Below are 20,820 nucleotides of genomic sequence, written 5' to 3' on the forward strand. Positions count from 1 at the left end.
GAAACAGGAACCAGACCAGTCTACACCAAATGGATCATAATTATGTATACATTATCTCACACTAGTCATTTACACCAGTGATAAATCCCTGTTATTACGCGCAATCCTGAATTAATTATCCTATGAATGGATGTTATATAAATGCAAAGGTCAAATCAACTCGGGATGAGTACAACACATTTGCGCGACGTTCAAGAATGCGCTAAATAACTGGGTATTCAGGCCGCAAAGAAATTTGCCCGTCCATTTTTCGAGTCCGCAGTGGGTAATTGCCATGACTTTTGGAAATTCTCCCCCAGAAAGAAAGCAGACCACCCCTAAAACGAAGGGTATTTCTCCAACTGGGAAAGTACATGTAGCTATTTTAGTAGCTTTGTAGGCCCACATTATAAAACCTGGAACCACATTGATTGGCTAAAGCTACGGAGGTGTTGTTGCGCTTTATAAAAGCATCCCTCAGCCAAAAAGCAAATCGGACAATATTGCCCCTAGGAGAAACCGCAGGGAGTATTGATCGGCGTGGCTATATGGCGTTTTACACGTTTTGAATACGAAAATATATTGCCTGTGTACATGCCTGGTGCATCTTGAAGGTGCTTCTTTCCTACCCTCTAACACAAACGTTCTATTTTGTGGTCCATCTTATCTGGGCTCATTTTGTTGTGGATATGCCCACTTTGGGGTGGATCCAAGGTAAAAAGGGGAAGGCGTTTCTAATAAAAAAAAACACAGTTGGACTGTGGAAATTGTACATGGAGGTCTGGATCTCTGGGGCGTTTGGCTATTTCTCAATTTACTGCAACAAAGAAACCCCAATAGAAGATCACAGACACAGACACCAAAAATAAATCCATTTATTTTAAAATTATTTTAAAAATACTCACAACTCTCACAGATGTCCAAGCTGGACAGCAAAATAATGTTCGACATATCGTCTTTCATTTTCCTTTTTTTTTTGCTGGTTGACCGATGAATTATTGAGAAATTCTCACTTACAGCAGACCACCCCTAACTTTTGCCCTGAAAAGTAGCGATTTTGACAATGCATCCCCTGCAAAATGGCTAAATAGTGCCACTTTTGGACCTGATTGCATCAAAATTGCTCAGAATTTGAATGCCTGAGTCCAGGCCAGAGGTTAAGTGCCTTCAATTTCCCAATTCCACGGCCCTCAAGAGTCTCTAATATAGAATATTTTGAGTGTATAGCTTTTATTCATGAGTCTAGGAGGACATATTTCTTGTCTGTTTATGTTGGTGAACTCTGAAGGGCTGGCTGACTGGGAAAAGTAACGTAAACCCGACTTGATTCAAGTCTACAGGCATATCGATCAGGAAAGAACTCTCCTTTATAATTCACTGGTAGAGTTCTGACGACTACCTATCGTGTAAACAGTGTTTTTGAGACATTCCTGACCCCCCTCCATAAAGAATCACGTTGACGGGGCATGAATTACATGCGCGAATTCACGTCCCCTTATTTTGCCACATACATATGTACTAACACGGACATATTTCATATTTCATGAACTCACCTACTCTGAATAAATCCCGAATGAATGCATTAATAAATTGGTAATTATTAAACCTTTGAATTAAACAAACTTCTTATGACTGGGAAAATGGAACGTCTTTTCAAATTCCCAGTTGGTGCGTGGCGGCCGCAACAAGTGTTGGGGCGATTCAATACTGTCACAGTATAAGTCAAAACTACGATAACTGATAATGTTCGCCCCCCCAACCGCAGGCCCGCCCCCGCCCTTTCGGGGGTATCTACTATTAATTTTGTTCGATTATACTCAACCTTATAGTATCATTCTATCGATAAAGGCAATTTCTGAACCACTTTGATTGCTGCTTTGTGGATGAAACAAGCAAACAACCCCCCCCCCCAGAAAAAAGCAGAAAACAAGTTTATTTCTTCGATTCAGTCTGAACCAATCGGTCCCGTTTTATGGCAGGCATCGGTTGTTGAGAAAATGATGTACAGTACATGTGATTCTGTTTACTGCATGTACTGGTTATACTGTCTTTTATGCTTCGAACGTGATGCAGCTGCGAGTGACAGTGAATAATGAGGTCAGTGGCCAGTGAAGGACAGCGAGTTTCAGCACAGCAGCAATAAGGAAGCTTTACGTAACACGCAGTGAAAGAGACGAGTATTCAGAGTGGACAAGAGGACAATGGGTGAATAGTCGTGGTCCCCCGACTGTACTGTTGCCGCGGTTTAGGCAATGTACAGTAAATTCGACGATCTCCAAGCTAGTGGCATTTCTAAGTTAAGGCTGAGAGGAGGCTGAACTGTTGGGTCTAGTTTTCAAATCAAGCAGGGAAGATAATTAAGTCATTAAGGCTGATACAGAGCTCTTCCCAGCATACTGGACCTCCGCTTTTTCCCATCATGTGCGAAGCCATTGCGTTGCATGACTTCAATGCCACGGCTGACGATGAACTGTCTTTCAAGAAAGGTTCAGTCGTGAAAGTAAGTAGCCAGACAATTAATGCACGTACGAACGAGCATACAGCTGGAGAGGTTCAAGGTACAATGTACACTCCAAAAGGCATGCAATGTGGATGTCGACATTTCCCATGTCGATGTCGACATTTCCCCTGGCTTTTGGTTAAGACAACTTCAGTTTATGTATTTCTTGTACAGTGTCTTTCGATAACATCATAGCGATAATTATTGGTTAAACGTTAATATGTAGTCACGAGCAGGATTCCAGGTATTTAGACCAAGGGCAGAAAAAAGCAAAGGCCTTTTTTCACAGTGAAATGTAATTTATTTTATATTATCTACAATTTCATTTGCCTTCCTTTAGGGTGTGACCCCCCCCCACATTGGCCTCACCATTATGGCCCTGCAAAGAAAAATATCCGAGCCCTAACAATTCCAGGTCTAGCACTGATTCAAGCACAGCTTTCTCGATTCGATTTGTGCGAGGAAACCGAAGCTTCCATGGGAGTCCAAATTACAGTCTGGGGAATAGTTCCCAACACCAATAATCATTAATGTTTAACTTATGGTGTAAGTCGGCCACCATACCAGGAAGCGATAATATCAATATCCCAATAAGTTAAATCACACAGGGAAACCATCGAACCATTTACTTGGACCCCCCAAAATGCAAATTTTCCAGGCCACTCTCGTGGGGTTTGTACACCGGGTATCACGTGATGTCCGCTCTTTCTGAAAACCATTTTCCCCAACATTCAGAAAATTCAAATGTTTTTAAAAATCTTCTGCACTTGTGACGTTCATCATAGATAATGAGGCCTTCTCAGGAAGGCGAAGGCTGGTTCGTTGCTGAGCAAGATGGCAAAGACGGACTAGTGCCGAAGAATTACGTCCAGCTTAAGCAAAACGAGTGAGTGAGAGAGGAAGTCGCCAGCCTCTTATAGGGTTCTAAAGATCGAGTTCCATATACGGACACCATGACTTGACATCCTGTGCACAAACCCTATGGGATTGGTACGGAAAAATGTGTCTTCCGAGTAAATAATTGGCCATGCCCCCTCTAAACTTGAACTTTTCTGGACATCCTTTTACTTTTTGATGGCTGATACGTCACTGCGGGGGAAAAATATTGCATCCTGACTCTACTTTTCTCATCATATATCATCTCAATAAAAATCAGTCATTACGGAAATGCTGGAAAGACACGAATTCTGCACTGAGAAACATTGACCGGTGTTGTTGGGAAATACTTAGAAAATTCTCTTCACTCCCCATAGACTTGGTACACAACTGCTGAAGTGGAGTCAGGATGCAATATTTTTTCCATTGTGGGGGATAATTACTGGCGTCTGTATATGGAACTCTTTCCAAAGGCCCCCCCCCCTTTCCCTCCTTATATAACACCAAGGGCTGGTCAGCATACGCCCCCACCCAGTGGAAAGCACACTTGTATGATTTTTTTACATTCAAAAAGAGGATAATAAACTTTTATTGTTAAATACCTGGGACACTTTTCCTTTTGAGACGCGTTACATGGCCGTTTAGTAACATTTTGATACAATGCCTGATGCGAAGTGATAATGCCCGCTGCGTAAATCCCGCGCTTGCACCTGGATACGAGACAGTTTAATCGATTCTGATTGGTCAGGAGGCAATGTGAACTACCGAACTCAACTAGCTGATATGCATCTACAAGGTCGACCAAGCACATTGTGCCCGTTCATAAATACCTTACGAGTCAGAAAGTCAATGCAAGCTGAAATGATAATTTCCAACGTTTTGTTCACCAGTAGTCACTTTTTTTCAAACACCCTCATAGCCATGCACGGTGTGTGCCTCCGCGAGACGAGAAGGTGCTTTTATTAATCGTTTAAGCCCAGCCACATGACGGGGTCTCGACTTATAGAAATGGCTTAACTCGGTTAGGTACATGTATTTTGTGAATGCTAAACATGTTCAAGAGCATCTCTAAGGAAAACATGTTTTCTCTGATTTTATCTGTTCAAATAAATGTGGAAGCATCCAAATCGAACGCAGCGTTATTTATCTTCAGAACTCAACTATAACAAGCTAAAAAGTTTTTTCCCTCATGCTAAGATGCGAATTGTGAATGTAGATTGTGTCATTCAAAAAAAAAGAGAAAACGAGGGGAACCCTCGACCGGTGTATATCGTTGTGGATGAACCCTTGTGCATTTGTGGCCATTGGTTGGCACACGCAAGTTGAGCTCTGAAGACAAATGACACTGCGTTCAATTTGGATGCTTCCTTATTTATTTCAACAGATAACATAAGAGAAAGTGTTTTGATGGATTGTGCTCAATCTTCAAAGAATGATGCATTAGGCGCCAAATGTTTTGCATGCAGTCAAACCTGTTTACAGTATGATATGCAAGATTGTGTTTCATATGGAAAACACAGCCTTTTTACATCGTTACACGTGTAGTTTGAAGAATAATCGACTCGATGTTTTTGTGCGTGAAGCTTCTTGGAGAAGAAGGTTACCAGACTGGAAGCTGAAAACCTCCTCAAGGACGACATTGATGGCGCCTTCCTCGTCCGGGATAGTGAAAGTACCCCAGGCGACTTCACGCTGTCGGTGAAGTGAGTTCTAAATAATGCTCCAACTGCATGTGCATGTATATGAGCCTGTGGGTTTTTTTTTCGCACTGACCCTGATTTCGATCTAGACCAGTGGATCCCAACGCTGGTTCGCTCCATCCATTAGGCAGGTTCTCGTGTCAGTGAACCAACGTCGGATCACTGATCGCGTTTAGGGTCTGCCTGAATCAAACAGGCTAGTTACAGCGTCTGTCCCAGCTGTACAGTCGGGAGAGTCCCAAGTAAAGTGCTAATGTGTGCAACATAATGCACATGGGCGTAGCCCTATATCCCGGAGGATATGAGGGTATCCGGTTCGTAAGTGTGACGTCACTTCAGTCAAACCACACCCACTGCACGTGCACTGCACATAGAGTTACATGCATTGATCGCCGTTGACATGGAACCGGAAGTTAACGCGCAATTTCATCGATTGTCCAATGGGAGCCTGCAAATCCTGGTGCGTCCGCCTTTGTGACAAAGTCACTTACGAACCGGATATATTTCCCACACTCTTAGGGGGTAGGTAGGCTGTTGATTCACACCCTGCATACTTTCTCATGAAGAGCAAAAAATTCAAGGACATCCTGAAGACTTTCGGACTCCCCAACGACTAGCAATATCTTTCGAAAAGGGAAAACAAGAAAATCATTAACATGTATGCGTTCTAACGTAAGATACTGCATGAATAATAATGAGTAATAAATATTACAGAAGTACATCTGCATCATGAATATCACCAGTATGATGTCATAATGCTGTTAGCCCCCCCTCCTTCAGATTTCCATGGCCAGGTAAGCCACCCCCCCACAAAATCACAACCCCGCCCTCTGCGCCTCTGCCTCATTAAAATCCCCATCCTATGATGTCATATGCTGTTAACCCCCCCCCCTTTTCAGATTTGCATGGCCTGGCAAGTTATCCTCCCCATCCTCATCTCAACCCCACATTTTCGGCACAAAGTTACACCACCGACAACACGAGTTGTCATTTCCTGTAATTTGGGTGACTTGTACTAGCATAAGGAATCCTTTGTTTATGAAATTAGCAGTATGTTTTGACGAATTCTTTCCGTGAGCCGCGAAAAGAAGGTCCAAAAGGTTGCCACCAGCAGTGCCTGATATTTCTCCATCCTACAGGTTTGGCAGTGGAGTGCAACACTTCAAGGTCTTACGAGACGGCGCCGGCAAGTACTTTCTCTGGGTAGTGAAGTTTAACTCTCTGAACCAACTAGTGGATTACCACAGAACCTCGTCTGTCAGCCGCACCCAAACCATATATCTCAAAGACCGGACGGTAAATCACAATTTTCTTTACTTTGTTTCCTTAAAGTAATAAATGTTATGAGTTCACCCTGAGGAATAGAGTCATAAGATGACACGTAGCGTGGTCGCTTCGTTGAATGGAAGATTCCCTTCACTACCGAATGAACGCGCGTTCGGAAAGGGTCGACAAATTTCGCGCGCTGTGATTGGCCAACGCGTTGCCAACTCATGGTGGAGCACTATTGTGAATCCGCCCCTATTAAGTAGTCACATTTCATTAAAATTGGGCAGAGGCTTAGTAAGTTGGTTTAGCTTTAAAACAGCATCCGTTTATAAATCTTTAAATTTGGGATTTTCGTGTTCCTCAATCATGCCTTTATCCGCCTACGGTAGGAGCACCCCGTTATCGGTTGAAAAGATCCTTGTTGGTCGAGAGTGCTCACTTTGTTGGTAGCGTTGTGACTCCAACGCTTGCGTTTCACAGTCGTTCGAGAACCAGCGATGTGCAGTTACTACCAAAGGAATCTCCGTTGCCAAGGAATTGGGCCCTCTATTGGCACAGCGTGGAGTCCATGGGGGATTGACCCAGCTTGTTCCAGGTTTAAAGGGCATATTTTCCAGCCACACCAAAGCTTTGGGTTTAAAGGGCTTAATGCATCGATCCAAGGCCTCCATTGACCATGCAACCCCCAGTCTTCTTAAAAAGGACCTCTTAGTGTCTGTCTCGTTGTAATTCATCTGTCTTCATTTTGACTTCAGTCTGCATCCAAAGAGCTCTACGTGGAAGCAGCATACGACTTCTCCGCCACAGAAGAGGGGGAACTAGACTTCAAGAAGGGGGAGAAGATTCTGGTCCTGGATAAGTCGGACCAGAACTGGTGGAGAGGCCGGCTGGAGAGTGGGAAAGAAGGAATGTTCCCACTCCCTTACACTAAAGAAATTAAATAACTTTGCCCACAGCGATATGTAATTTCTGATATATATGAAAGGAACAGATCTCCAACAAAGTTTATAAATCTTCTGCCTATCTGAACAGATCGCATCAATCCAATTCAAACAGGTGCTTAAAACTAAAGGACACATTAACAAGAGAATAGGGCATGAAAAGGAAAAGAGAGACAGAGAGAAAAAAGCCCAAGAAAATAGGAAAATGGCTACATTGTTAGTTGGTTTAGTCAACTTGATGGTTACCTTCCATCTTTCATGTTATCTGGGGTCCATATTTTCCTTGCGGTAATCCACATCCTGGGAGGGGGATATATACATTTTCTTTTTTGGAAAACACGACCCTCCAAATGTTTTCTTCCGCAAAATATTTCTACCCCCAAGAGAGATGGTAGTGCCGTTTGTAGACGCTGACGTACGATTTCAATTCCTAAAACAATTGCAACATAATTTTCTGGGAGAGGGTAACTTTTACCCTACCCATCGCTGGATTTGGCACTCACCTCCCATGGGCCGTGGGCCTTGGTAAAATATGAAAGTACACGTGTCTTTGAAAGTTTTTGCACAGCATGAGACGTTGACTCGTCTGTCTGGCTTTGACCATCACTTTACTCATAAAATTGGCCTACAACTGAATTTTTTAAATAGGCTTACTGTATGAATCGGTATCTCCAGCATGATGTGGGGTACATTATATTTTCGATCGGAGAGCAAGTCGTCAATTAGCCACTTGCGAGTTAAATTTGAATAAAATCTGGTACACTGTTATCTGATTGCATAGAAACGTAACAATTTGAATTCCCCAGACTAAAGACACTGTTGCTATACCTCTATTATACCCAGCAAGAAATGAGACCGAGGGGTACCCCCCAATATGTCCAATCCCTATACACATTCCAGACTATTGTTACTTAACACATCCCCCCAAAGATGTCTGAAAGGAATTCCCCAGATTCCTGCGAGACAATGACAAACACAAAGCAGGGGGGTTCTCTCCGTCTCATACCTTGCTGCATATGACCTCTATACCTCGCAATTCGGGGCAAGCTTTTGCATAGCGACCATGTGGATTGGAGTGGTTCCTTTGTGCCGTTCTTATTTGTTGAGAACAGTGTATTGTTGCAAGGCGTCTCTTACGTAACGCAAAAGCTTGCCCCGAATCACGAGGTATAGCAACTTTGGTTTTAGTATGGAGAATTCATGTTGTTGTGTTCACGTTAATTTAAACAAATGGCTTATTTGGAATAGGTTGGGTAATTGTTAAATTTTGTGCTTAATTATTCTGCCTAAATGTTCTTTTGTTATATTTGCTATTAAAGACATACCAGCTGGACTTCTTTCCAACCCAAACAATGAGCATTCATTCAGATGGTTTCTCTGTGCTTTATTTTGCTGTCGTGTGTGTGTGTGTGTGACTTACGTCACTAGTCACTCAGCTCACAAATAATTTGGTCTCAATCACGTCACAGAGGTTATGCGTTAACTCGTCCTCAGAGGGCACAGGTTTTGTATCATAGGGATAGGCCCAAGTAAATTGAACCTTTTGTGCATTGTTGTACATGTAACTAAATAACTATTAGAATATCAAAGGTAGCCTCTGAGACAACATGGAGACGCCGGCAATGCATAACCTATGTTAAAGTTCTCAGAATTTTGCATACTACTTTTGACAGAGTCCCTGGTAACTTTAAAGAATCCTCTCAGTGATTTAGAATTAGCCACAAAGCCACTTGTCTCTATATGTGGTTGTTATTATGTACGACGAGACGGAAGGGCTTCTGTACTTACGCAAGCATAGCAGAGTTAATGGCGGTTACAAGCCCCAGCGAACAGTACCATGTATCCGTCGGCGCCAAGGTTGCCATAGTTACTAAGTACATGAATTTTACAGTCACCTACAAAATACTGCAGTGAAGGACATTCACCATCGCCATCTGATGAAAAGACGGAGCGGGAAATGTGTTGAAAGGTGGTAGTCTGACAGTGATTTGCACGAGAGATCTGATTTTTTCATCTGCTAGAAATTAATGACCTCTGAAACACGGACCGGACAAACTTATATTTACGGGCGGCCTTCCATTCCCCAGTGGAGTATGTATCTCGTGGGATCATACTGCGCGTGAATGGGTCTGAAGGCCCGCAGAAATTGGCCGACTCCTGCTCGAGTGAATCTGGAAGAGTTGGTGGTGGATTACCGTGGGGGGGGGAGCATAAGGAGGCTCAAAACTTCTTTGGTTTCTCAGGATTTTTTTTGGATTGAGACTAAATTTTAAGATTTCTCTTTGAGAGAAATTTCATAGGCTTCGTAATTAAAGACGCCATATCCTGGACGTTTGTTATCATTTTTCAAATAGCGCCATCCAGCGGCTGCAGTGTACTCAAGTGCAGCCTCGTTCACATGCGTACGATCTTGCCGCGCCTTGTTTGTTCCGGCACCATGCCCTTTCCGATCTTTGAAGGAACACTCACGCAGCCAATGGAGTCGGAGTTGACTAAAGTGGCCTTATGAGCCCAGTGCCTACGAGTGCATTAAGAATGAAACCAGTATGACGAGAGTACATCTTTAAAAACCAAGGCTGCGGAAATAAACAAAACTGCTCCCTTAATTCGGTCATAGTCCCATATGTCCCTCCTCCCCCTGTGCCACTGGTGAGGGTTGCGGGAGGATCCTGCTTACGAACCCACCTGGTCCTCCCTCTTGGCCTGCCTGCTGCTCATCATTGGTCCCACCCGGGGAGTTCCCGTTCTTTTCCGCCTCCTTCTCTTCTTCTTCAAGCATGTCTCCGTCCTGCTTTTTACCTGCCCCGCCTCCTGCCCGTCCAATGCTGCATGCTCTTCCATCTTCTCCCCGTCCATCGCAATATCTTCGATGGCCTGATCGATTCTTATTTTTAGAAATTCCACTAGATCACTGTATACTGCAAAGTAAATAATGATAATAATCAGGTTTTGTGGTTTTACCACTTCAAAACACTTCCATGGGACTCTTATCTGAGAAGTCAAAACTCATTTCCGTTTTTCAGCAAGAAGATCAAAAATCAACTCCTGAATAATGCATAAGACATTAAATGTAGGCCTATTCGTAACACCTCAGTTTTGGCACACCCTAGTAGCACGTGTACTTAATGCTCATATATTGTTTAAAATGTCAATGTAATTATAAAATATGTCTTGATTCACAGGCGACAGAAAGGAAGGTAGCCAGCCTCACGCTGGAATAGGTACGTAAAATATGCATGTGATTAAATACGTATACTGTCGAAAAAAATTGTAGCTTTTAAAAGTAAATAAAACCCCTTAGAGATGGCCACAAACGAGTCCATTTAGAATGTATGATTCAAAGCTGGCATCGCTGGAGGGCGCTTGTACCCCAACCCGTGCCTACGTCATCGGTAGTCTAGAACTCGCGTCCAAGAGAAGTCCGTTATTTTGGGGGTATGGAGTCACGAGTGGTCACTGTGATCGCATGTCTGCTGTTGACGTCGTTGGCGAGTCAACAAAGTTTGTTTCGATGCCAGGGTCCTGATAAAAAGCTAAACAAAAGACCAGGGGGAAGGGTACATCTACCACTAGGTGGCGCTCTTCGCCTAAACAATGTGCACATTTGCATCAGTTTGCAGCGTTACCTTTGAAATGCCTTTACGTTTTTATATTGCATAAATTGGGAAAATAAGATCGGGTCCCTCGTCTTTCCCGCGGGTCAGTGAGTGTGTGGAAATATATCGTTGCCCCCATGGGCCCACGTGGTCTCCTTACAAGTCTAGATACAGAAAATGAACCACCCTGCACCACCGTTCTTGGCTGAAAACGGTGGCCAGGAGCCTACGCGAAGAACAATTATGCCCAAACTGTGAACCTGTTGAAACTTGATGGTATAGGGAAAAAAATAATTATTTCGTGACACTCACAGTAGCACGGATCAATACAATTTGACCCATAAGATATAGAGGGGGAAAACGAACCGCTGTTTAATGTGGACTCCTGCACAAATGTGGTATCTTTGCTCTTGAATTTACTTCTTCAAATTCTCACTTTAGTTGTCATGAGTGTCACAGACAATGAGTCTCCTTTTCACAGAGACCCAACGTTACACACACTAGGCTTGTTATAGAGGTAGTACTGAACTGCAGAACAGCGATGAGCACACAGGCATGCATTTGGGACGGATGAAAACCTGAAATTTCTCACTTTCTTGCTTTACCTCCTCTTACACTTCCATGACTGGTTCTCCACCTACCATCCCTGCATCAAGTACTGATGGGGACGTATATAGTGTTGTACCTGTAGGAAATAGTTTTGTTTGTGTGCGGGGAAGACGCGTCGTGACGTTTCCGAAGTTTTCTAGAGCCCGTAGCTGTTAACGTTGAATTAACTCTTGAATTCGGTTGGATAAATGAGGTCATCGCTGTTCAGTGACCGAAGTACCGCCGTCTCAACAGGGGAGGGAAGGAAGCTGAGCCCTGACAATGTACATAACACGCATGACAAGAGGCATTCAAAATGAAATACAAGATGACAATAGGTGAATAGACATGACCTCAAGTGCAGTGGCGCAGTAGGTTTGGCATTTCCAAGTTTTGGTTTGAGAGGAGGCTGATTCACGGTTTGCTTTACACCTCCTGCACAGCAACAAACTTTCAAAAGGGAATTGGCCATTTGGCAATTAATTCCACCTGGTTTGGTCATAGAGATCCCTGCTCAACGGCATGATTCGCATTTTGTCTTCTTCTTCTTCCAACATGTCGGCCTTTATTCCCTTTCAATTTCTGGCAGGTTAACCAGTGACTTTTTGAAAACTTCTCTGCCAAAGCAGAACCCTCAAATGAAGGATATTTTTCCTAACTGGGAAAAGTAACCATTTTGAACCTCTCCAAAACAGCTACATTTATTGTGCAACTTCTGGACCCGATTGCATTCAAATTGTTCAGAATTGGAAGCCTTAATTCCAGGCCAGAGGTTCGGTACGATATTTCTTCAATTCCCGAGTTAAATGCATTACTTTCAGAACTCTCTAATAATTAAAGATTATCTAGTGTATGTTTTTTTTAGGGATGAGATTTGCTGACATCGGTTTCCATTGGTGTCGTCTGCTTATTACTCTGGCAGCTGGCTGAGCACTCATAGTTTCATACAACTCAGGTCAGAACAAAAGATGTTAGTCACAATAGAAAGTTTCGGCATCCACGTGAACTTGTTCATGGTTGTACGCGCATCCGCATGACACCACACGTTGGCTACACGCACTGTGAACATCTAACAAAGGCAGCACGGTGCAATAACGTTAACAATGGACGCTCCTTGTTAGTGCGCTGGTGTTTGTTAGATGTTTGTAGTTACGGGTACATCAGTGTTCAGTGAATGAGATATCGCAGTCTCAGCAGGGCGGAAAGGAAGCTAAGCCTTGACAATGTACTTAGCTCGCCTGACAAGAGGCATTCAGAATGAAATACAAGATAATGAAAATGGGTGACACTGACATTGCCTCGAGTGCAGTGGCCAAGTAGGTTTGGCATTTCCGAGTTCGGGCTGAGAGGGGGCTTTAACTGTTTGGTCTAGTTTTCAAATCATAGCAGGGAAGTTACGTGTTTGCCAGATGCAGAACTCTTTCCAGCCACTGAGTTGTATATGAATTCAACGCCACGGGTCACGATGAACTGTTTTTCAAGAAAGGCTCTGGCATACGATGCATGAACTAGTTCAATACAGCGGGCAAGTTTTGTACGCTGGGCTTGTTCTAGTCAAAGGTACAGTCTAATAGGCATGTAATGCAGATTCACATGTATTAGTTTTCCCTGGCTCGCGATTGAGATAGTATTACACGAGAGTATGTTTCTGGTGTTTCATTACATAAGCTTTATAATCTGGGAATATGGAGCCACTAGGGTTCCATATTACTCATACCTAAGGCAGAAAAAAGCCAACCCTTTTTAACAGGATGTGTTTTATCTACGTGTGTCTTATTTGACTTCCTTTCAACATGGTGTAAAAATACCTTCACATATACCCCACCCACCAAGTCCATGATATAGAATTGATTTTAAGGTTGCCAACAATTCCGGGTACGCCCTTGATTCAGGCACGACTATTTTGCTTTCCTTTTTTAAGGAAAACGAAGCGTTCCTTGTTCATACCATTTAGGAAGAGTTTCATATTGGTACACCACTTCTTGTTCCTAAATCAGCCATCAGAAAGCAATAGCATGTCTTCAAACGTCAAATTTATCAAAGTCCCCCATCCTGAAGGCATATTTGTATGATTTTTACTTTCTAAAAGAGGCCATTTCATTTCCTGTAACCCTTTGTGCCACACCATTTAATGAAAGTTTTTCCAACGATACGCCAGAAAGACCGACAGGATTAACTTGGAAAAATCTGGAAATCATTGTTTTAACCTATTCGTAAAGCACACCCACCCTGCCAGTAGCCTTGGCCAAGGCGTTAAGCTACACCGCTCTGCAGCGAGATATCCTTTGTGTACATGCATTTCCAACATTTTGTTCACCAGTTTTCGTTCACGTTTTTCGAACAACCTTCTAGCCATGTATAATTGGAGCCTCCGCGAGCTAGTGCTTTATAACTGTTTAGTCCTGAAGAGCCGCATAACTTTGGACCATCTCATCACAGCGGGGGGCGGGGGGAGTATACCCCCCAAGAACTCGGCTTTGCCGCCCTCTGTCTTTTGGAGACTTAGCATACATCTAAACGCACTCTTTATTGTAACAAATATGAAGTTTGAACTCAATCGTGGGTTTGTTATGGTCATTTGAAGTTCAAGGCTACACCTGCGCCAGCCCGTGTGCATTGCGCACTGCCGGCAGCGAAGAACGTGCGCTTTTTGAAATTAATGAGCTGTCTTGGAAAGATGCACCCTGCGAAAGAACAGTACAAGAACAGTACGTTCGATATTCGCCAATCTGGTGTCAAAATGAACACTAAGAGTTACTCTAAAAACTCCTGAAGCCTCAGTTCCTGAAAAAAATATGCGTTGCGGTGACAACGGAAAAATGTCAGGGGGGGAGGATTCCACCCGGCTCTTTTAGGGTAAAGACCATCCACGTGGCGGGTTCTCTACCAATAGGAATGATTAAACTCTCTAGTGAATGCCAAAAGCATGTTAAGAGTTTCGACGGATCATTTTCAGTGCCAAAGGAGAGTGGGCACCAAATGTTTGCACGCCGCTCAACATGTGCACAAAGTCAAGATTGTGTTTAACTTTGCAAAATACAACCTTTTTATATCACCATAGTTTGAAAAATAATTGGCTCGACTTTTTTTGTGCGCAAAGCTTCTTTCAGGAGACGCTTGAAAGAAAGGAATCTGAAGACTTCCTTATGCATGACGTTGATGGCGCCTTCCTCGTCTATCCCAAGTGCTATCGGGACAGCTCCAACTAACGTAGGGAGTTAGAAGATGACACGTGAAATGTTCTTTCACTGAATGAAAGATTCCCTTCACCACCGAATGACATTGTTTTCATTACAAAAACGTTCAAGGTTTGTTTCATACAACGACTGACTATATCCTGGGTATACTCTTACCTGAATAAATCATTGTATAATCCACGAATTCTGAAAAATCCTGCGACGAAGTAATGGAACTTCCAATTGCAGACAAAATGAAACATATGCATTTTTCTGTACAGGGGACCCACGCCCCATGCGTGGGGATGCATCATTATGTGAAGAGTGATCAGTAACCCACCAATCAGTAACGCAGACTTATTTGAGCGTATTGTATTAAGTTATCTGCCATCTTTTCATAGAGGGATCCCAATGGGTGCATTTCACCAAATGGTTGTATTTCTCCGCACAAGCTCATTAATATTTTGTGATCCCACGGCATTTTTACAATAAGACAGGCCACAATCAGCAGGCATCATAGAAATATTTTTATCAATTCCGAATTTACGATTGATAGTTTCCAGTTCGAGGTATTTCTTTCGCTAAAAGCCAAAAATTACCGACCTATTTTGGGTAGAGGCGGGCGGCTACATTCAGAAATGAGCGCTTAGTTTTATTGTTACTTTGGGGGTATCTTCGTTCAAAGGCAAATAACATTTTTTTTCGTCGCTATCCTCCATGAAATTCAAACGAAAAGTGATCTTCTGGCCATAATCTTGAATTTCCAGTGAAAAACAGAGTCCAACCTCTTCACGAGAGTCAACAGGCGGTGCTATTTCCGTCTGATGTTGTACTGTTTTCTATGGGCGCGTATTTGGTGTAGTGCAACCCAATACGACGCGTTTAGCATCGATCTGCGCACTTCCGCTTTTGAAAACGAGGCTGTATGTGTCAGTTTCACACGAATTGACAACGGTGCGGCGAGATAGACACGATGCATACGCAGTGTCAGCCACAAAGTGACGCTGTGCCTACTGCTCACGATTTTTAGTCGTATTACGATCAGACCATTGAAAGTAAGGAGTCAAGACACAAAATACATAAAGATATGTTAAATTCAGACTTTTCAGGCTGCAAAGTTAGGCGGAAGAGTCTTTCAGGATGACTCGACATCCGTCATGTGATCCTAGGCCCATTAACTTGTCGATATTACACGTCTAACGTTACTCTCCAGGCCGAGGAAACTAGTCGCCAATCCTTTTTGCTGAAAGGCCTAGAATTCGTCTGTTTAAATTCTGGTGCCTATATTCTCCCATGATACATGCGACTGAACCTTTGTGAGCAATTTGTTCGTCGTGAAATTTCTTCCGAAATTGGAAAATGACTTGCAGATAGTCACACGCATTGCACACCGTGCAAACGTGGAAAAGATTATGTCACACGGAGGGCTCAAGAAAATATGTACGCAGTGAGAGTAAATTTAGAGGGATAAGAAGTTTATTAATATTTTATTGCGATAACAAAGTTTGCACAACTGTTTTCTCACGCTGTGTTTATCAAGTAGCACGCATGCACCTGACAAAGGCCGCACAGCTCACATTTAGATTGATATTTTGGGTGTATCACCTATATGTCATACAGTTGCCCGAGACAGTTGGTTCCTTCTGCAGTGAGCTATATGACTGGATTAATTATTAAGCACACAGCTAGACATTTATTTCAATAAATGATTGACAGATAAAGACGATTCCAAGCTATTTAGTCAAGCATGATATAGTAGTCCTTAGAAAACTAATTGCTCCTGTTTGATCCTGTCGTCTTCCCAGACGAGATTTCACGTTCACAGATTGCAAAAGGAAGTATGCGAATTTCTGTTTTCAAGTTAAAACAACCATCTGGAAAAGATTTATACTCTTTTTTGGCGAAGATCATCAGTCTGCATTTCGGTTTTTATGTTTTAAAATCAACAACTTTAATTTATGGCTAGTAGATTTGCCATCTATTTAATTCGAATGACGCACGAATATCGCTAAAAGTTTAGTTATGCATAAACTTTTCAGCACATAAGCCTGTGAACAGTTTAAAGTGTCATTCGTTAACTTCAATTACAATTCTTGCAGTAATATGCGATAATATAGGCTTTACAAAGCTTGCTAAACAACTTGAGAGATAAAGCGATTGCGCGTTATCACACCAAAACACAAACCTTGATTGCGACAAAACAAGTGAAATACAATGCAGACAAAATATAGATTCTATTTTCACGAGGACATCAAAACAGGGTTTGAGCATTTGAATAATAATTACGCCTCGCTGATATGTCTAGATGTAGGTTGCTATACGGCATTCAAAGGCCCATGCTCAGTACGTATGATTCCGTGTTTGTCCTTGCCAACAGGGCCTTAACCTCGCGCCAGCGTATTTCTTGATGCTCTGTTATGAAATTATTCAAAGTTTTACCAATGTTAATAATCCTTCGCATATGAACTGTGGTTCGTTTCTACATGTACTTTTTTACTCACGAGTGATGCTGCACTTAACAACGTCGATGGTTTCTAACGCATTTGATACAAATATCTTTACTGCCCATTCCAAGTTAGATTGCACTTAAATATAAATCATTTGTAAATGGAATGTCCCTCACTTACTAGCAACTTGAAAATTGCTTTTTAGTAAAGTTGCGGCTTATCATATTCGTCCTCTTGACAGAAACTTTGGGTGAAAACAAACTGACAGTTGATTACTTACACAGACACATGCTAAAAATCAAGAGTTACACATTTGCACCTTCCATAGAATACATTTTTATACGGCTTGGTCTTTTAAATGTCGCCCTCTACGAGAGAGGGAGTCCTGCCTTGCTCAGCAATACACAATCTCTACTTCTCCAACAGCCGTTTATAGAACATCATCATTGTTCTTCTATTTCAAAAAATAGATGTGGACATCACATGAACAAGTATATAACCTAATCTTAAACACGATTTTACATCTGATTTGTACTTTTTTTCCAGCACAGCATGGTATTAATCGGGATCAGGTTCCCTTATTGGCGCTTCTGTTGTAAAACACATCTGAAGGACCCAAAATGGCCGAAGTTTGTGTTTCAAATTGACATTACTGTGCTGTCCAATGTCTGTGTGCACAATATACTGGCTGCTAGCCCTCGTTTAGCCACGCTTCGTCTGAATCACTGGTGAACCAATGTTGCTGGTCCTGGAACTTCGGGCCGGAACTGAGTGTCGGACCACTACACTATCAACACTGAACAACAGACAAATACCTGGAAATGAATTGTGGAAAACAAATATAAGTAATATTCAAATATCCGAAAATACCTCACAACCTTAGGCAATGAGAAAGTTAAAAGTGGAATCGGCGAAAATGAAGTCAGATGTATAATTTCACAGGGTAACTTCTGACCTCCTCACTGAAAATTGAAAAGTTGTAAAGATGGCTTGAAAGGGTATCCCTGTACACTTTTCCTTCTTCTAGATCAAAAATACAGCAAAATTCACGTAGAAACAAATAACAAACCTATGATCTGTCCCGCGCTGGAACGAGTCAGAAAACCAGTGTGGTAACGACCTATATATATGTAACTGTTTCCTACCCGTAAATTAACCGCTATACATGACTGTTTTTACCTTTAGACTTCTACGAGGAAACTGAGTACGCAAGGGTCGGCACAGACGGGAGACGACTCGAAGGCGGGAATTCTGTTGTTTCGCGCCACTAGCCAGAAGTATTTGGCGCGCTGTTTGCAAGCTGTGCCGTCTGCCTCGCAGCGGGCCAACATCTCGGCCTTGTAAAGCTCGTCGCACAGTTTGCTGCCCACGTCGTAATATTCGCCCTGTGGGTTTGGGCATGATCAGTTTTAATGTGGCCACTTTTCTGAAAGCTGGTAGAATGCCCATGCCAACGAGTAAGCAATTAGTAAACACATGCAACGTGAAAATATGTTTGTGTGTCGAGAAATATCTTTCTGAGATTACCTTTCGGAGATTTTCAGCGATTTACCTGTAACCTTTTACAAAACAGCTAGAAAGGATGCTTCTTCCATTTATTTAGCTCTTTTCTTGTGGGGGGATTAAACAGTTATTGTTAAATGTTCGTAAAATTAAATTGTCTTAAAATTATTCCGCTACGTTTCTCAATGTTCTTCCTTTGGATTTGCTATCAAAGAGATACCAGCTGGACTTGTTTTCAACCTAACGATAAGAATTAATTCAGGGAATTTCTTGTGACTTTGTTCTCATGTGCCTGAATTGAGTCACACGTCGCGCAGCCTAGTAATTAAGGTCTCAATTCACGTCAAAGAGTTTATGCGCTAACGTGTCCTCAGAGGAATGGCTATTCTCGAGTAAAGCTTTTGAGCATTTGTTTATCTAAATTAAAATAATAAAAACCGCTTCTAAGACACCATCCAGACATGGAGACGCCAACAACACATAGTTAACCTCTACTGAAATTCTCCGAATTTTCAACACTGCTTTTGACAGAGCCCCTTGGTCCCTTTAAAGAATCTTCTAAAGTGATTGGGAATTAGTCACAGCGCCTCTTGTCTCTTTGCCACTGTTATGAAGTAATGAAGGGCTTTTACACTTACGCAAGCATAGCAGAGCTGATGGCGATTACATGCTCCGGCAAATAGTTCCTTGTATCCGTCGGCGCCCAGGTCGCCATAGTTATTAACTATATTACAGTCATCTACAAAATACTGTAGTGAAGAGCATTCATCATCGCCATCTGATGAAAAGAAGGAACGGGAAATATGTTTAAATTTGAAAATCTGACAGAGATTTCAATTTGAAATTATGATTTCTTCCTCTTGTTAATGACGTCTGAAACACAGACTACACAAACCTAAATTTCACGGTGGACTTCCATTCCCCAGTGGAGCATGTATCTCGTTTGATCAGACTGCGCATGCACTACCGCAAACGGGACTCCGTCATAGAACTAGAGGCCCACAGAAATTGGGCTGACCCCTGACCAAGTGGATTTGGAAGGGTAAGAAGTGAATTTAGAGCCCTTTTGTATTGGGGGAGGGTGAGGAGGCTCAACATTTCAGGATTTCTTTATAGCCTCCCGGATTCGAGGCAAAATTTGGAGACATCAAAGACAGAGAGACATTTCAAGCATCTTTAGGCCTAAATAGAATAAGGCAAAACAAACGAAACTGCACTTTTGAGTTGGTTATGGTCCCGTTTCCCACCTCCCCCTGCGCCAATGGTGAAGGTTAAGGATCCTGCTTATCGCCCTACCCGGTTCTCCCTCCTGGGCTGCCTGCTCCACATTGGTCCCGCCCGGGGAGTTCCCATTCTCGTCTGCCTCCTCCACCTCTTTCTCAGGCACACCCTCCCCCTCGCTTTCTGCTTCCCCCGCCTCCTGCCCCTCCCCCTCTGCTTGTTCCTCCATCTTCTCCTCGTCCAGCGCTTGCAAGATGTCGTCTGCAATATCTTCGATGGCCTGATCGATTTCATTTTCCAGAAATTCCACAAGCTCATTATATACTGAAAATTAAAAAAATGACTAGGTACTGTGAACTTTATCACCCCAAACACTTCCAAGGGACTCCTGTCTGGAAAATCAAAATTCATTTCTGTTTTCATCCAGAAGAGCCAAAATCAACTCCAAAATACAAACATTTGTAACACCGCAAGTTTTATACACCCTTGTAGCAAGTGCACTTTATGAACATACTTTGTTTATTAAATGTGACAGAAAAAGAAAGGTAGCCAATCTAAGCCTGGAATAAGTAAAGTCTGCATGTGATTAACTTCATGACCGTAAAATGTCGGAAAACCTGAGCTTTTAAAAGTACTTAAAGTACTTAACTCCCTTAGAGATGGGGACAAACGAGCCCAATTAGAATGCATGTTTCACGCGTTAATGCTCCAAAAGCTGACATCGCTGGAGGGCGCTTTACCCCAACACGTGCCTCTATTTTCAGTTCGTCATCGGTAGTCTAAAAGTGAATGCTTTCACTGCGGCCTAATTTCCGCAAGCAACGTCCATGGGAAGTCCGTTAGTTAAGCACCAAGTCAAAATAGAAATGGTTCATGATGTGGGAAACGATACATAAACGATGAGCTCCTTACCCGCTTCAGAGTAAAGCGGGCAACGATAGGGAGTCACTACCTAAATGCTTGTGGTTTGATGAACACCACTCCTGGGTGATGTTTACTAACAATAGAGAGCTTTAAGGATTAC

The 20,820-nt window shown here is 42.6% G+C and overlaps 2 protein-coding genes across 6 annotated transcripts in view; one reads left to right on the top strand and one right to left on the bottom strand.

The window, feature by feature from the left end:
• Positions 1-2,145: 2,145 nt before the first annotated feature.
• On the top strand, positions 2,146-8,628 carry LOC110988110 (growth factor receptor-bound protein 2-like). Of its 2 annotated transcripts, XM_022251360.2 has the most exons (5): positions 2,148-2,479; positions 3,265-3,365; positions 4,939-5,058; positions 6,195-6,351; positions 7,080-8,628. In XM_022251360.2, the coding sequence occupies exons 1-5, from the start codon at positions 2,399-2,401 to the stop codon at positions 7,266-7,268; spliced, it is 648 nt and encodes a 215-aa protein (XP_022107052.2). In that variant the 5' UTR covers positions 2,148-2,398; the 3' UTR covers positions 7,269-8,628. The 2 variants fall into 2 exon arrangements, with proteins under 2 accessions (XP_022107054.2, XP_022107052.2); XM_022251362.2 differs by lacking the exon at positions 4,939-5,058 and having other exon boundaries at positions 2,146-2,479.
• A 7,455-nt stretch (positions 8,629-16,083) lies between these two features.
• Positions 16,084-20,820, bottom strand: part of LOC110988097 (uncharacterized) — a 46,905-nt gene continuing 42,168 nt past the window's right edge. For 3 of the 4 annotated variants that reach the window (XM_087145637.1, XM_087145636.1, XM_087145639.1), the window contains 4 exons: positions 19,872-20,120; positions 19,214-19,353; positions 18,252-18,457; positions 16,084-17,887 (listed from right to left, as the gene is read on the bottom strand). In XM_087145637.1, coding sequence (XP_087001763.1) covers positions 18,254-18,457; positions 19,214-19,353; positions 19,872-20,120 — 593 coding nt within the window. In that variant the 3' untranslated portion in view covers positions 16,084-17,887; positions 18,252-18,253. The remainder of the gene's footprint in view (positions 17,888-18,251; positions 18,458-19,213; positions 19,354-19,871; positions 20,121-20,820) is intronic. The other variant, XM_022251342.2, reaches the window with a different exon arrangement.

Source organism: Acanthaster planci, linkage group LG14 (genome assembly GCF_054643075.1).
Source record: "Acanthaster planci isolate LZ-2023a linkage group LG14, COTS_SCS, whole genome shotgun sequence".
In the NCBI taxonomy this organism is placed as follows: Eukaryota; Metazoa; Echinodermata; class Asteroidea; order Valvatida; family Acanthasteridae; genus Acanthaster; species Acanthaster planci.